The 16,954-nt window shown below is 37.6% G+C and overlaps 2 protein-coding genes across 3 annotated transcripts; one reads left to right on the forward strand and one right to left on the reverse strand.

Annotated features, from left to right (window-relative positions):
- Positions 1–9,144: 9,144 nt before the first annotated feature.
- On the reverse strand, positions 9,145–10,144 carry nupr1b (nuclear protein 1b). Its single transcript, XM_043228911.1, has 3 exons — positions 9,918–10,144; positions 9,580–9,717; positions 9,145–9,438 (listed from the first exon to the last, which is right to left on the reverse strand). Exons 1-2 carry the CDS (start codon positions 10,015–10,017, stop codon positions 9,590–9,592), a joined length of 228 nt encoding a protein of 75 aa, XP_043084846.1. The 5' UTR covers positions 10,018–10,144; the 3' UTR covers positions 9,145–9,438; positions 9,580–9,589.
- A 3,003-nt stretch (positions 10,145–13,147) lies between these two features.
- sgf29 (SAGA complex associated factor 29) lies at positions 13,148–16,912 on the forward strand. 2 transcript variants are annotated; one of them, XM_043228906.1, is made up of 10 exons: positions 13,148–13,347; positions 13,654–13,733; positions 13,863–13,938; positions 14,144–14,216; positions 14,942–15,006; positions 15,098–15,227; positions 15,314–15,460; positions 15,545–15,580; positions 16,247–16,409; positions 16,548–16,912. In XM_043228906.1, exons 2-10 carry the CDS (start codon positions 13,659–13,661, stop codon positions 16,662–16,664), a joined length of 882 nt encoding a protein of 293 aa, XP_043084841.1. In that variant the 5' UTR covers positions 13,148–13,347; positions 13,654–13,658; the 3' UTR covers positions 16,665–16,912. The 2 variants fall into 2 exon arrangements, with proteins under 2 accessions (XP_043084841.1, XP_043084839.1); XM_043228904.1 differs by lacking the exon at positions 13,148–13,347 and adding an exon at positions 13,380–13,551.
- Positions 16,913–16,954: the final 42 nt, after the last annotated feature.

A 16,954-nucleotide genomic window follows, 5' to 3' on the forward strand; every position in this document is an offset into this window, starting at 1 on the left:
CTCTCTCTCTCTCTCTCCTCTCTCTCTCTCTCTCTCTCTCTCTCTGTGTGTTTCTTTCTTTCTTTCTCTTTCTCCCTCTGTCATACTGTGCAGTGTATTTGCGATATTATTTTAGTCTACATGCATTAATCTCTACTGTCAACATTAATAAGCAGGGCTTTGTATTAGTGACTGAGATTTTATCTTAAAGGGATAGTTCACCTAAAATAAAAAAATTATTCACTCATGCGTATGTCATTGCAAACCTATATGGTTCTGTGCAAAAGGTGTTTTTTTGTCCATACAATGAAAGTCTATAGAGTGAAAATGAACACAGCACTGGAAAAAAAAATCTTTTATTTTCTTGTATTGTTTTACATTAGGGATATCTGAAAACTCCTTAAGAAATATTTACTTAAAAAGAAAAATGTCATCATATTTCTAAGTCTTGTTTTCTGTGGAAATTAAAAAAATGTAAATCAAATGTAAAACAAAATGTTTTTCCTATACTGATATTTTTTTCTTGTTCTAAGCAAAAAAAAAAATACAAATAAAAATGTTGATATGGTTACTTTAGTGTTTAAGAATTTATTTTTTCAAGTAAATGCTCGAAAAACACCCTACTTACTGAAAAAAACAACTGGCATCAGAGGTGACAGGAATTATATGAATTCTGTAATTCACAAAACAATCAAAGAAGTCCCAATAATAACCACCATAATTAAATAACTTGATTTTTCCATACAAGAAAACAAGTATATTTAACAGTATTTTACTGTATTGTACATAAATAAAGGAACCTACTGCTAACTTGTAAGTTTTTGAACTAGAAGGAAGATGCCAGTACTCAGTATAAGAAAGTTTTTCTTTGTGGACTCAATTGACTTTCACTGTATTGACAAATAAGTGGCTTTGTGGAGAAATCTTTCAAAATATCTACTTTTGTTTTCCACAGAAGATTTGGAACGATACGAGGGTGAGCAAATGCTGACAGAATTAATTGTTTTTATATGAACCATCCCTGAATTCCCTAAGCAGACTCTTACAGTCACTGATATAGAAACCCTGCTTATTAATGTTGACAGTAAAAATTAATGCATGTAGACTAAAATAATACTGCAAACACATACTGCGAGGAAGATACCAGGAACTATCCCTTCATCCCTCTTTATAAGTGCTGTACAGTATAAGAGATTTCTGTATGCGTGCTGTGTTTCTGTGGTCTTAGCTGCTGTCCGTGCCGCGTGCTGCAGTAGTGTAAGGGTTCTCGCCACAGTTACATGTGCCAAGGGCAGCATCTGTCTCTCTCCTTCCATATAATTTGCTCTAATGATGCCTAATGATACATGCGTGAGAACACACACTCCTACACACACAATACAATATCAGAACACACACGTGCCACATTATCAGAACACGCATTGTAAAATCAGGACGCGTGCACCCTCAAAAGATTTTATTTTTTCAGGAGGACTCGCTGATCTTATTCCGTCTTAACTCTCAGGCTCTAGTCTGGAGGGATTAAAGAGGGTCTGTGAGATGAGCAGTCCTTCATTTGTGCGTTTTTCCTCATTAAAAATCTCTCCTGGCTTGATCCCCTTCTTTTTTTCTTCTATGCATTCCACCCTTTTCTCTTCCCACTCACTCCCACTCCTCCGTCTCCCCCCTATTCTTTCCATCTCCTCCCAAAGGATTTTTGTGTCTTTCTCTGGCATGCTCAAGTATATGTGATTTAGATGGAGAGAATGAGAATATTTTTTGTGCGTTACGATCCTTCTCTTTCTTTTGTATCACCTTGGCTCATCCGCCTCTTTGGCAGATGTGTGGCATATAATATTAGCTGCTTGTGAAACCGCGCGTGTTGTGCCTCTGTTTTAATACAAGTCTTTTTAGGATGCTATCACGCTGATCAGAGAGGCTCTGTGGCCCAGATGTAATGAAAGCCGAGTAGATAGTACGCGGTGAAGAAAACCTCCTGCTACTGCGAAGGCCTGCTGCCCCAATTAACCAGCCTCAAGCTACCGGTCAGCCCCGCAGCATCAGTACGTGATCTTTTTATCCGAGAATGCGCTGCTGTTAACATACTCGGATCAATGTCTAATTGAACCGCTCTAATTAGCTTCTATTCATTTATTGTAAGCTGCAGAGGTCAAGTGGTAGTTTTGCGGCAGCACTCGATCAGAGAAGGCATGGGGTGGTTTGTCATTGTGAAGAACTAGAGCTTCTATTAAGACGAGTGGAGTTCAGGAGACAGCGAAAGTTGACTGCATGGGTTTAGTTGCGTCATTTCAAAACTCGCATCGTGCGGATATTACATGATCGCTATCATAGGATAGACCTTATCTGTCGGTGTAATCATTAAAACCTGCACTAAAATAGGAAGCAATATGTTGGTGCTCTTTTAAGAGCTGATGTGACGTGGTTGGGTTTGGGCGATGTCTTGAAATCAGTAATGATTTTGGACTTAAATCAATAATACTAATACTGATAGACCGACACACTAAGGGTTTGGCGTGTATTTCTCTGCACATTAAATCAAAGAGGCCTAGATTTTATAGGTCAACCATTTGCCTGACTAACGTCTATTGATTTTTACCTTGTTTTTATTGAATGTTGCTTTTGGTTTTAAGACATGCTGCATATTAAAAAGGACATGTGCTTTTCAGAAATGCCAAATGTTTTGTAAGTTTGAGTGCAGCCACAACTGGTTTTTAATATTTGTAATGATTGTAGATAATAATGATTTGCAAGAAAGAAATGTTGGCACACATTTATAGCTCTAAAAGCAGAAACATTTTTATGGCATTTTCTGACCGACAGTAATATGTTGAACCATGTGATTCAAAAATAATAATATCAGAGCACACCTCGCTTCTTTGGAACGACGAGCTTTGTACAAATCGACCTGTTTCAGGAAGAATGGGCTTAGAGGAGAAACAATAATGTGGAAGATAATTTTTAAACCGAATAAATGCATTGCATTACACCAAATACACAAAATAATGCTCTTTTTAGCTACGCCATATGACAGCTATAAACAAAATGTTCCATTTTGTGACGTGCTCCTGAGAGAAACAGAATTCTGAATGAGGAAACTAGAGGGCGTGGCTTGCTTTTTTACTTCACGTTGATTGGATGTAGTAAAGTAGGCGTTTCATTCAGAAATGAATGCTGATGGTTGAAGGGGCCTGATTAAGGATGTCATGCCTATGCTCATCAGACAAGGCTCATCATTTTTAAAGGAGGAGCATTTTATGATTTGAAGGCAAACCATTTGTTTTTGTGGATCGACTTGTTCACCACAAAAATAGTACTGTGAGCTAACAAAATAAATATACAGTCCATTTTGATTTCATACGGAGACTTTACAATCTAGTTTGATCTGAAAATAAATTTACTGCACAAAGAATTTCTGTGATAATTTAGCGCCTCATCCTTTCAAATTCAAATGAGTTTTCGGTGTGAGCTCTCAAGTGCAACTGATTCCATAACACTTATTTTTTTATTTGCGTCTTTGTTTCAAAACAAAAAACAGGAGATTCGCTTACATGGGACATAATAGGGTTGATTTTCTTCACAGTTTTCTTTTGAATGAGAACGTGACTGAATAAAATTAAAAGAGGAGTCAACTTAAGCTTTCAGTGTTGCACAAAGGAAAACAAAGAAAGGACAGAAGGGAGATATAGAGGAGAGCCGCGGTTTCTTTTGAGTGACAGTGACATTGACACTAACAGACATCAAAGCGATGATGTCATGTCCCCTAAACTCGACCTGGCTGTCGCCATGGTAATGAGTGGAGGCACAACATTACCAATTGTTACTGAAGTGCACTAGAATACATGCCGTTCGCTTCAGTTTCTCACATTTCTCTTTTAGTCAAATGAAACTCAAATCGAGAGTTAATTGGACTCTGTATCCGAATTCCTGTCCTGTCAGATAGCAGAGGAGAGAAAAGCATCTTCAAACGGGGATGTGTTAGATCGGGAGAGGATGGGGGTTGGTATTGATAGAGGGGTGAGGGGGGGTGCAAGGAGGGTCTAAGAGCTTTGCACATTAATGAGTATGAAATTAAAACTGGATTGTTATCCTCTCAATTAATTAAAAGCCATTAGAGACTAATAGGGCCGGGTCTCATTATTTCAGCTGAGCACTGTTAACCAGCTGCTTACTGAGCAGAAAGAAAACAAGTTACAGGTTATGACGGATAGAGAAAAGATTGATGGATAATTGGTTTGGTACAAATAACATGTGAGAAAGAGCACCAGGAGGAGAGATGTAAGGTATGGGAAGACCAGAGCCAGAAGGTGAGCAGAAAACAGCAAGCAGATTGGAATGACTAAGTGGCATTAAAGCACTAAAAAATAAACACATATTACTTGTGCGTGCTTTTTTTTCCAATATCAGGGTTGACTGTGAATACATTAGCATGAGCTACAATCTATAACAGCATGTGTAGTTCAGTAGAGTTTAGAGTCTAAAAGTGCCATAAAATCAAAAGTCGACATATGCGTGTATAAGAAAAAATTATGTGTGTGTATGAAAAACAATATGCAAATTATATATAGAATTGTATAAATAGAATTATAAAATGAATAAAAAAACAAATATGGAAATTTTTTCCTCATAAGAAACATATATGCAGCCTACAGGCTATCTATGTGTATAATTTGATTTACATGATTACAAAGAAATCAAATTACTTACATGATGTGCAGATTAATTCAAATGAATCACAAATTCATTCATTTGGGATGAGACATTATCCGTAAAATACTTTAATCCGTTGTTGTGTAAAATAAGAAAACATGTAATATATAATATAAAAAATGACTATTGATTTTTGTTTAATTTATCTGTCCCTTCACTTCCTTTCAGTTCTTATCTGTCTTATAATAATAAAGACAAAAATGAATTGTTAATCGATTGTATAAGTATATATATATATATATATATATATATATATATATATATATATATATATATATATATATATATATATATATATATTCTCAATTTGTAACAAAGTACCACTGTGTATTCAGCAGGGCCGCGGGGTGAGAGGTGATATCGATAACTGAGTTTTGTCAGTAAGCTTATCATTTGCCAATTTAAACATTCAACAGAGTTCAAAGCATTTAAACACAAGATGCGGAGATGCTCAGCTGAGTACTAGAGCTCCGTGCGCAGGCAGAGAGCTGAGTCTCACAGACAGCAACACCGAACCAAGATCTCCCTCCTGCCCTGAACGAACAGAAAAAGATGTGAAAGAGCCCGATTCAGCACCCGCGCAGAGAGACGCGTCTCTGCTCTTATACCGACAGATATATTCAGAATGTCAAAATACCCGTCTTGGAAAGCATCCTCGAAAAAAACTGACAGTTATGTCTTAAGTGAAAGCAATCTGTGGAGAAAGAAATCGCGTATGCATCATTATATTGGATGCATTGTCTCTTAAAGTGAGCACGCCTCATTTACCAACAGCTGTCGGTGTCCTCAATGTTAATCCAAGAAGAAGAAAGAAAAAAACACTCACTGCTTGGTAATTGTTCAACAAAGTATTGATAGTTGTTTATATTTCTTGTCATATTTTATTACCATTTTCTAAATTATAACAAATAAACTGATAATGTGAGAAATGTTAAAGGTGTCTGAATAAATTTTGGTTTGTATATTTTGTATATGGTTTGTATACTTAATTGTTACAGTGAAGACTGTGCAGTGCTATTTTACATTTGATTGGCTTCTGTACCTGGACACCTACAAACACTGAAAAAACTTAAATATTGTGTTAATAGCTAAAAAAATAAACAGAAAAGAACATACAAATGAATCAATTTCAAACAGGTCCCACTGGTACAACCTGCCCCAAGGCCCCAAAAGCCCCAGCTATTGTCCTGTTGTTCAGAAGCTGAATATTAAATCTAAAACATAATACAATATTGAACTGTTGCAAAAAATCGATACCATATGCAGATTTTTCGTGAAAACAGCACATTTCTATAATGTATGTAGAGGCTAATGAAAAAACAAGGTGCAGAGACTTCCAGAGGAGCATGCACACTCTTTCATAAGTCATGACCATATAATGAAAAAATTGGACAGAGGCACATTATCACATTGATGGTGTGTGCAGATAGTGAGGGATCAAGTGTGCCATGTCTAAACACGCGCTCTCATGCACAAGTGCTGGCCCGAGCGGTCTCATGCATGATTGCATACACACACACACTATCACACCAGTTGACACGTGTGGTCTCCGCTGCACATACTTACTGAAACAGCAGGGGCCTGCCAGATGTTCAAACTGAAGAGACATTCACACAAATGCACTATCAAGCACCCGAGCACACACTTGCGCACCTGCATGAGTTTCTGACTCTACATGCACTCTTTGCACCCATCCGCCTTCACTGACACACACACACAGATACACACAAACACACACATGCACCATGAGGAGAGGTAGACTATGGTCTCCGTGGTCTCTTTTGGAATTTCCAAAGGCTTGTTGCTAGGCAACAAGAGGAGCTTCTCTACCCATAGCGATACAATGTAGGGAAATGGATTGAGGGATGAAGGGGTGAACACAATACTTTAAATGTAATTTTAAAACTACTCCACGAAGTTAATAATACTCCGTCACATTTGCATCTATAGTTTGTACATTTTAATTCATGCATTTGATAATGAAGTCCAGTGCCGAGCGTAAGAGTTGATGTAACACTTTCATTACATTTATTCACTTAATTCTTTTCTACATTAATGATGTAGACCAGTACTTTGAATTAAACTGAATTCCCTGAAACAGTTTTAGAGATAGATTAGAGATATATTTAGCATTACATGACACGCTCACCAATTAATCCTCTGCAGTGAATGAGTGCGATGAAATATAACAATAATCCAACTACAGCCCATCGATTAACACCTTTTGAATTGAAAAGCTGCATGTTTGTAAGAAACAAATCTAACATTAAAGTGCTTTAGCTTTAATCTGTTCATAATCCATAATAATTCTTCCTCCAGCTAAAAAGATCACTTTTTAAACGGTGCTTGATCTGTTTCTTTTCTGATTCAGATCAAACAACTTTTTAATTGGAGAAAGCTATATTATGGATAGAGGAATATTTTTGGTTTGAAGATAAAAATGTCTTGATGAATTTTCTTATTACAAACATGCAAGAAGTTAATTGATGAACTGGAGTTGTGTGTTTACAGTAATTAAGGTTTTTATCAGCTGTTTGGACTCTTGTTCTGACGGCACCCATTCACTGCAGAGGATTCATTAGTGAGCAAGTCATGAAATGCTACATTTCCCAAAATCTGTTTTTATGCAGAAACACACCCATCTGCATCTAGGATGGCCTGAGTGACCATATTTTGAACTATTTCTTAAAGTAAAAATACAGTTATGAGGACCTTACATGGATTTTTTTCAACAATGTTCTTTTTTTTTGGAAATGTGTTTATATATGCATTCACAGAGCGCAGCTTATTAGTAACGTTTCTGCTCATAAACGTCTAATCATACGTACTTGGGAAGGGAAAGGAAGAAAAAGCGGATTGCGCTGCTGCAGTGTTTCTGTGGAGGAATGACATAAATGGATTATCCTGTGTTTTGGTACAAGCAAAGTGCAAGGGGGAGGTGTAGAGGAAACATTTCTGTCCTTCCAGTGCGTATGTAGCAAGATGAATATGAAGTTATATAACTGCTCTTGAGTATAATTTTCGTCCCTTTAATTTTTTGGTTTCTATCTTTCGGAGAGTTTTGTATATTGTCGTAGTGATTAATATTTACTGAGTGCTGCTACCTCAAAGCTATCATTGACTTGCGAAAAAATTAAACTTTCCAACATTTCAGTGCGCTGCATAGTGATCTTGCACTGTTCTTTACTGTTGTTCAGTCATCTTGTTTTTGTTACTGTTGTTGCTTATACCTTTAGGCTGCAGCTCTTTACTCTTGACCTTTGTGTGGTAATATAATTCAACGTACGTTTGGAAAGAGAAAAGGAGTTCAAATCTTATCAACCTACAGATGCCTGTGACCTACTGACTGATTAAGTTTTAATCTAATGCGTTGGTTCTGTGTGCACAGCTCTACATGATAAATTAGCCTAGATCTTTCAACATTTATTGACTTTAAAATTTCCTACATAACTCGCCATAACCACATCTTCTTTTTTTTGCGTTCCAATTAATGTATATTGACCAGTTGCTGTTATGCAGCCCCGGATGTTGTGCATCCTATGAGTTAATTTAACTGTTCATTACAGTATCCAGATACCAAATGCTTGACTTCACATTAATAATAGTGAAATATGTTATGAAGTCTAGTATATGTGCTGCAAAAAGCTCACAATCTTAGCCTAAGAAATTGTGTCGGTGTAGTAGTTGCATTTGTTTCTTCCAGTTCTCGCTCCTGTTGAAAAGGCTATTAATAAAGACAGTCATATTTGCTTTGAACTGCTCCCTATAGTGCACATGCTTTTCAAAGCGCTCTTAAATGAGGTACTTGGCGCTTCTGGGTAATCCTCTGTGCAAAATTCATTTCCAAGTCTCCTCTTCAGCTCCATGTATTTTTACTGCTTCGCTACTGCCCTCTTTCTGTCTCGAGATGAGATATTGCTCTGTGAGGATCTGATGTTGCTGTGACACATCCTGACTTTTGTTAAACACATGACAGACTACCCAGGTGAAAAAAAAAATTGTATGTTTCCATAATGTACTTAAAGTGCTCTATTTTCACACATACTTAACCCTAAAAAAAAGATTCTTTAGTAGGCCTACCTCTTAAGGTAAACTTGTGATCATCTAAGTGTATACCCTGCTGTGCATAGTGTCCTGTGACACCATGAATATGAACTAAAATGTCCTTTTAATAGACTCCTTTTGTATTTAGTAGCTAAACTTAATGTATGAAAGATGCTTCAGGTGTTCTGCAAGTGATAACTAAATACATTTCTTAAATATAGTGCTTTTAGTTCATATTCATGTTGTCACAAAATAGCACAATTAGGTACAAATAGTTAAGATCAAATGAACTTAAAAGTAAAATTAACTACCAAATTTTTTTTTTACTTTTTTTCCCCCCTTAGGTTAAATAATTTAACTACTGGGTTATGTATATTTATAAAAGAGGGCGTGTCAAAGAAAAATCAGGTCATGTTTTGATGAAAAAAAGAAGTGGTCTTTATTAAGAGAACCTTTAAAACGTCACGCTATAACACCAAACACGGTCAAAGCTTCCGTTTAAAACGTACATTCAACATCACAAGCATATGGGTTCCTCTGAACAGGTGCGCGCTCTGCAGGGCCGGCGCGCGCGGAAGAGGGGCGCGTCTGACAAAACCCCGCGCTTCACGAGGCACTGGCCCGCGCCTCTCGTCCCGAGGCGGATCCGCGCCCGTTTCCCGCAGAGACACCTGTGGTCGGTTGCCAGTAATAGCCGTCCGATTCAATCTACAAGACAAACAAGATCATTTTTATCCTCTGAGCGTTAGTCTATAGTGGTCGGCATTCGAAGCGGATCGAAAACCTTTCAACTTGAAATAACGCAGACAACTTTATCCACTTCGGTGGAAAGGTAGGTGTTTGACTCACCTCTCGCCCGTCAGTCTTTGGACTTCTTCTCGGCGTTCTGGAGCTTGTCCGCTATCTTGCGCTCGTGCCCGGCGGGGTTGTGTCTGTTCGTGTTGCTGCTCGCCTCCTTCTTCGTCCTGCCCTTGCGACTAGCGCACTCTGTAGTCAACACCAACACAAAGTTAGTACGAATAGCTAGACATTATGGAAAACGCCCATACTGAACGAAAACACTTTAACAAGTATTTCCAGCTGCCAAATCCACAAATAAATAAATAAATAAGAATAAAATGTAGCTTCACAACTATCAAAAATACGTTTATGGAGCAGCCTAATAATAATAAAGCGTTAAAACATACCGGTGTAACGGTCTGTTAAATTATAATATTCATATTCGTCGTAGTAGCGGTCCTCAAAAGTGGTGGGCTCGATGTTGTTCACGTCTACGTGGTTGCTCATGTTGTCAGCGGTTGATGCACACAAGCAGAAGTCAGGCAAAAATACGCGCTGCTTAGCTGTAGATGCGTTTCGACAAGTCTTCTTTGTCGTCCTCGGTTCGGCGTTGTTTACTGTCTACAAGTTGCGTGCTTTTAAGGACGTCGCTCCTCCCGCCTCGCTCCTCCCGCCGGGGTCAGCGCGACCAGAAGAGGAGTTGCATCAGACTCGAGTTAATGTTTTGTCAGCCGGCTTCACCTGCTGCCAGACGGGACGTCCTTCAGGGCAGCCGACATCGTTTTTGTTTTGGCTTGCACTTTTGTTTCATATTTTCACTTGATAATGATCTCAAAACAGGCCCAAAATGATCTCCTCCTTATTCTTTTTTCATTTCAGTGAGCCAAAACAACACATTTTAAAGATTCGAGTTCGCGTTATGTTTCTGGTTTCATTAGCCAACTCAGTCTGAGTCTGTTTGCTTGTATCTGATAAAGATGAGAAAGATTAGATTAATTTAGTTAATGTTTGTCTCCCTCTCTTATTTACACCTGACCTAGCATTAAGACTTCTCACGTCCCTCTGTGGACTGTGGCCCACTAACCTCCTCGGTTTTAAAGAAAAAAATACTGTCTTTAGGGAGCGCAAGGCTCATTTTAAATAGCCTCCTGTGTGCATGTCTGTTCCCAGACTAAAAGGTTTGCCTATTCACCGTCGGAGATCTACTCCAGACAATTAGTTTGTCAAAACAGGGTACTGTATTGTATAATTTGACCGACTGTTATAGGAAATGGTCTTTGAATCGCACCTGCTGGGAAAACTAGCATAATAAATGCCTTTTGTTTTCATCGCAGTGCGAGTTTGGCCGCATTCACAGTGTCTCATCCTTTCTAATTCAGTTCATTCTGTGTGTCAGTGCTGCTTGCGCGCAGTAGCACATCGAACATGTGCGTGAAACCAAGCATGACTATTGTCATCAGCATAGAGGATCATACAATGCAATCTGCCACAACTGGCACAATCCGTGTCCTCCACTGGCAAAGCGAAGCCCAATCCATCGTTCAAGATTCACTGCAGTCCGGCCACAAGCTGTTTTGTTCCTTGCTGTCATTATTGCAGCATCAAAGCAGAGACTAGAAGACGAAAGCTTCCGCTCTATTGCAGATCATAGACTATATAACATTTTTATAGGACACGTTCAAGGTTTTTTTTGTTGCTTCTCAGCATGACCCTGTTAGTCCCCGCTGATGCCATATACAAGATTTTGGAGGCAAAAAAACACCTTTTCCCTTTGAAGGAATGCGAAATTAATTTAATGCTTTAAAATGTTTACATTCTTCAAAGGATCGTGAATCATGTCTGCTGAGAATTCAGCCCAAAATAGACATTTTAAAATACATTAACAATTGAAAACCGTTATTTTGTATTCAGTATTTCACAAAAATGGAGAAAAAAAATATTTTTTGATCAAATCAATAATGTTTTAAAAAGCAATTTGCCCAAATTCATCTATATATTTTACAAGATTATTTGATTATTTGATCAAAATGGGTGTTTTTTTCAATTTGAGTATTTTTTTTTTTAAAATCCTACACCTTTTTTATACTTTGTATCTTTTACTATATTATATATTATTTTCTATATAATCTCTCTTGTTTATTAAGAAGTTTATCTGTATAACTGTGTGTTGTTTTACTGGTTCTCTCTCTCATCTTGCACTCATTGTACGAGCACATATGGCCGTAAAGTTCTCTGTTCATTACAATGGAGGTTGGCAGAGCTCTGTATGATGACTGCTGTGGATATTCTGGGATGATTTAGTTTACAGTAAGACTGCTGTGGTTCTTCGCTGTGGTAATGACAGAGTAAGAGCTCATGAGATTCAGTTTTTCTACTGGACTCAAATATTCCACTATGCCGTCTTGTGTACATGAGCTACGTGAGCAATGCGGAAGGCTAGAGATCACCGAATTTTTTTCTTCTTTCAGAGCCATAAACAAGCAGAACACGCTGTACTACAGTGTTTTCCCCCTCTTTTTATCTGCAGCTCTCTAATTATAGTTCCCTAGTTCTTAATCTCAGTCGATTCTGTTTTCTCAAATAAAACAAAACCGATCTTCTCCCTAATCTCTTTAATTTCATGCTCTGTTTTGGTAAAAAGTCTTCTCTTTTCCTTTCCCTCTTCAGCCTTGACTGTTTGCCTTGGCTCTCAAGCTGATATCATGTGAGACTGAGGTGTTCTGTACAGTAAATATTTACAAAGTGATTGGCTGAGCCAATATTCATTCGGCTATGAAAACATAACAGATCTCTCTGCTTTTTGCCATCATTCTTGCCCAGATCAGGATTTCTTTGCTAGATAAAGTGCAGCTTATTGATATCTGTGGGGGTTTTCTTTGTTTGTTTTTTTTTTGCCACGCTCACCAGTGTCTCTGTTGAAAATTAACTCCATATTATCTCATTCACAGCCTTTGGACACAGTAGAGATCAGGTCAGATATAGGAGGGCTTATTACTGCCTGAATGATCTACTTTCTTTTATTTTATCATTGCTTTTGTCTCTTTATGTGCCATGCATTTCATCTTGTGCCCTTTTGCTTTTACTATATCATTATAGTACTCAACTATAGTACAAAAACAAAAGAAATACACATAACTGGTACTTGAAAAGAATAAAAAACACTGTTAAGATAGGGCATTTTTTTCTAAATGCAAAATTGAATAATAGTAATTAACAATACCTATAAAACAATTACTGTGCCATGATAATGACAACAGTAAGCATCAAATATGTTGTAAAACACATTTTAATAGCCTATAAAAACAATATTTTTAAATCAACAACTGCAAAAACAACCCAATCCGTAACAGAAATATATGCACCAAAACATAACCTTTAATACACCTACCTAGCCAAACATGTAAATTAGTGTGGTGATAGGGGCGATAATGCTAAAGATAACTCATGACGATTCTATCTTTTGTGGCACGTTACATGATCTATCATTATCTTTATATAATGCGTCCTAGATGTCATATAGTGGCAAAATGATATGTTTTACAAAGATGTGCTTAATTTAAACAACTGGTGTTAGTGATTCATCTCTCTAAATGTATGATAAAGTACCCAACAGTTCGTCCTCAACAATGCGTTTTGAAAACACGCCATGAAGTTTGTCCCTTCAACGTGTCCGTACGAGGCCTAGCTCTACGGCTAACCAATCAATGCAAAGGGAAAACAAATTCTAAAATACGTTAAGGAAAGCGAAACTGTGATCGATGAATGTTTTGGGTTTAGAGTTCGTGTATTAATGCGTGAGGTGCATCTCGAGAGCATCGCGCAGCTGTGTGTTTGAAGGTGAGGTCCACGCTTTTCGTGGGTGTCTGTGCGCGCGCGGAGGGTGTGATCTGAGCTCCGTCCAGTCAATGGCGCTCTGTTGTGTTTGTGGATTCGAGCTACATAAATAACACCTAAACCTCAATGCATTACTATTAGAACTATTGCATTATGATACTGTTGCTTTAGTTTGTGCAATGTTAGTGGTGCCGTTTACTTTTATCTGTAAGTTTATGTCTTTGTTGGGGGTTATTTTACATGTACATTTTAATTCCAGTCTGAATAATTCTGGTTGAAGCTAACCGAAATTACCTTTTTTTCTTGCAGGTACAATGGCTTTAGTGTCAGCAGACACCAAAATCGCAGAGTTGCTGAACGAGTTGCATCAGCTCATCAAGCAAACACAGGTAAGCACTACACTGTATTATCCACTCTACTATGCATGATCAATGTACTTTGAGTTTACATGCTTTCCTTTTTGTATACTTTACCCCTCAGCCAGTGTTTATACCCTAATCTCTCTTGAAAATACACAGGAAGAGCGATCAAGAAGTGAACATAACCTTCTCAACATCCAGAAAACACATGAACGGATGCAGACCGAGAATAAGAGTAAGACATGCATTCCTATTGCATTGTTTACGATGAGAACAAGTCACATTAATATTAAGCTAATAATTAAACACATAGAGGGAATAAGTAATGTTCAATATTGTATTACCCCTATTGTATTATAATTAGATTTGTCTTTTATGTATGAATTTAATATCTTTAATATATTTCTGTTCTGTATTAAATCTGCTTGTGTCTTCCACAGCTTCGCCATATTATCGGACAAAACTGAGAGGTCTTTACACTACAGCTAAAGCTGATGCTGAGGCTGAATGTGGGTAAGTTGATGTGACACTTGCGTCATTTTGGCACACATTTACATCATTGCAAAGGACGCAGCTTCACTTAAAAATACTTATTGCAAAAGATGCTCTGTTCTGCTCTGACATCCTGTTAATTGTTGACACTTTTCTTTTTCAAAAAAAAAAAAATATCTTGTAGTTGTATAGCCCCATCTTGTGGAATTTGCCCAAGGCTAATAGATGTGTGCTGAATGGAAAGACAGACTTGTTGAATGTTATTCATCCTGTAATGCCTACTACTGCATCATATTTGCACACATTTCTACTTTATCAAAAACATCTAGATGTTTAGCAAGTAAAAGTTATTTTATTGCAATTCCATAAATGCCTACCATTGGGTCATGGTACACAAGTCTTTTTGCTGTAAAATCTTTACTGATCTTTAAAAGATTAACTTATTATTAACTATATTGTTAGCAATATTTCAAGATTGAACACTTACTGGACTGAAGCAACTTAGGTTTACATTATTATCCTTAAATCATTTACATATTTTTTTACAAAGGTCATGCTTATATGTGAGCAATACATCAGGATTGTGAGGGGAAATTAATCGCACATATTCCAATCATTATTGTTTTGCATTGCATTGCATTTATATGTTTTGTTACCCACAATAAAACTGCAGACCTCCAGATCATAAAGCTAAGCATTCAGACAGCTTCACAGATTGATCAGATTTACTTGCATGCCTCCCACAGTATACTTCGCCGGGCGCTCGATAAGATTGCCGAAATTAAATCCCTTTTGGAGGAGAGACGGATTGGTAAGTCTTGGATATTAGTTTGTAAACATCTTTATCTGCATGTATTTGGAAAAAAACGGTGGAAGCTAATTAAACCCTTCCCTTTCTGCAGCTGCAAGGATGGCAGGAGTGTACAGCGACACGGACCCACCCAGAAAGACCATGCGCAGAGGGGTCCTGATGACCCTGTTACAACAGTCAGCCATGACACTTCCTCTCTGGATCGGCAAACCGGGGGAGAGGTATTCAGAGTCTACTACATTATACTTTCTTCATTTTAGAAACGCATATTTAGTCAATAAATAATGAGTCAAAATTGTTCCCTCAGTCCACCACCATTGTGTGGCGCTATACCAGCGAGCAGTGACTATGTGGCTAAGCAGGGAGACAAGGTGGCGGCGCGCATCAAAGCTGTGGATGGGGATGAGCAGTGGATTCTTGCAGAAGTAGTCAGCTACAATCACTCCACCAACAAGTAAACATCTACCAGCTGAGCTCAGCAGTGGGGCTGTTTTTAAGTGTAACAATGTGATGATATATATATATTTTTTTTTATCAGGTATGAAGTGGATGACATTGATGAAGAGGGTAAAGAGTAAGTATGGGTCCATTAATCATGATTTTCACCCTCATATAAATTGGTATAATACTGTTCAAAAGTTTGGGTCAGTAAGGTGTTTTTTTTAAGAAACTAATTTAGCAAGGATGTATTAAATTGTTCAAATGACATTTATACAATCAGTCACCTTCACTGAACGGTATCGAATTGGAGAACAAAGAGTCAGTAATGTATAATGACAAGATTAAGCACTCAACTAGATCAGCTCAGTTTCATCTTTGTAAATCAATGATAAATCAATCATATCAATGATAATCGCTAGAAATTAAGTATCCTCATTGTTATTGTATCCTCAAACCAGGCTCATTGCATTTATATCAAAATATTTATTCTTAAAATGCGGATCTTTCTTACCAAATGTAGATTGTTAAAAAAAAAATATATCACTGTTGCCACCAAAATATTGAGCAGCGCATCGTTTTGCAACATTTCGAATAATAAGAAAAGTTTCTTGAGCACCAAATCAGCATATTAGAATGATTTGTAGAGGATCATGTGACGCTGAAGACTGGATTAGTGACCATCATTACAGAGCTATTGTAATATTACTTCATGTTACTTTTTTACGTATTGACTCCAAACTCAGTAGTGTAATTCCAGGAGAGCTTTACTCCAATGATTTAAATTTTCTCACTTATTCAGGAGACACACGTTGAGTCGTAGGAGAATAATTCCTCTTCCTCAGTGGAAAGCAAACCCAGAGACTGACCCGGAGGCCCTGTTCAGTAAGGATCAGCTGGTGCTGGCCCTCTATCCACAGACCACGTGCTTTTACAGAGCTCTGATCCACACGCCGCCGCATCGGGTGAGCTGAACGAGGAGGAGTTAAAACACTGATTTAAGAATATTCTGTTGTCATGGGTTTTGTGGCATCACTAGACCAGATATGTGTGAATAGAAAAGTAATCTATGTATAATTTGACACATCTTACGTCTTTTTCAGCCCCAGGATGACTACTCGGTTCTGTTTGAGGATACATCTTATGCTGATGGCTATTCTCCACCTCTCAACGTCGCTCAGCGATATGTAGTGGCCTGCAAGGAGAACAAAAAGAAGTGACAGATAAATACAATATGGGACATTTTTGGCAAAAAGATCCTGCATGATTGTTGTGATTGAAAACAGCATATTGAGCATCGATTTGTGATTTTTCTCCATTTTGCGTTATCATGTATATAGTATTGGTATATTTTATACTGCGTCTTTTGTATGTTTTTGTGAATCTGAATATAAAGAGACCAACTGCAAGTGAATTGGGCTAAAGTAGAAAAACCCTTTATATGTGAATTAAAGGTACACAAATCATACATCTATGGTCTGTGCTTTATAAAGGTCAAATGGTACGTTTT

The sequence above is a fragment of the Puntigrus tetrazona genome, chromosome 3 (genome assembly GCF_018831695.1).
Source record: "Puntigrus tetrazona isolate hp1 chromosome 3, ASM1883169v1, whole genome shotgun sequence".
Classification (NCBI taxonomy): domain Eukaryota; kingdom Metazoa; phylum Chordata; class Actinopteri; order Cypriniformes; family Cyprinidae; genus Puntigrus; species Puntigrus tetrazona.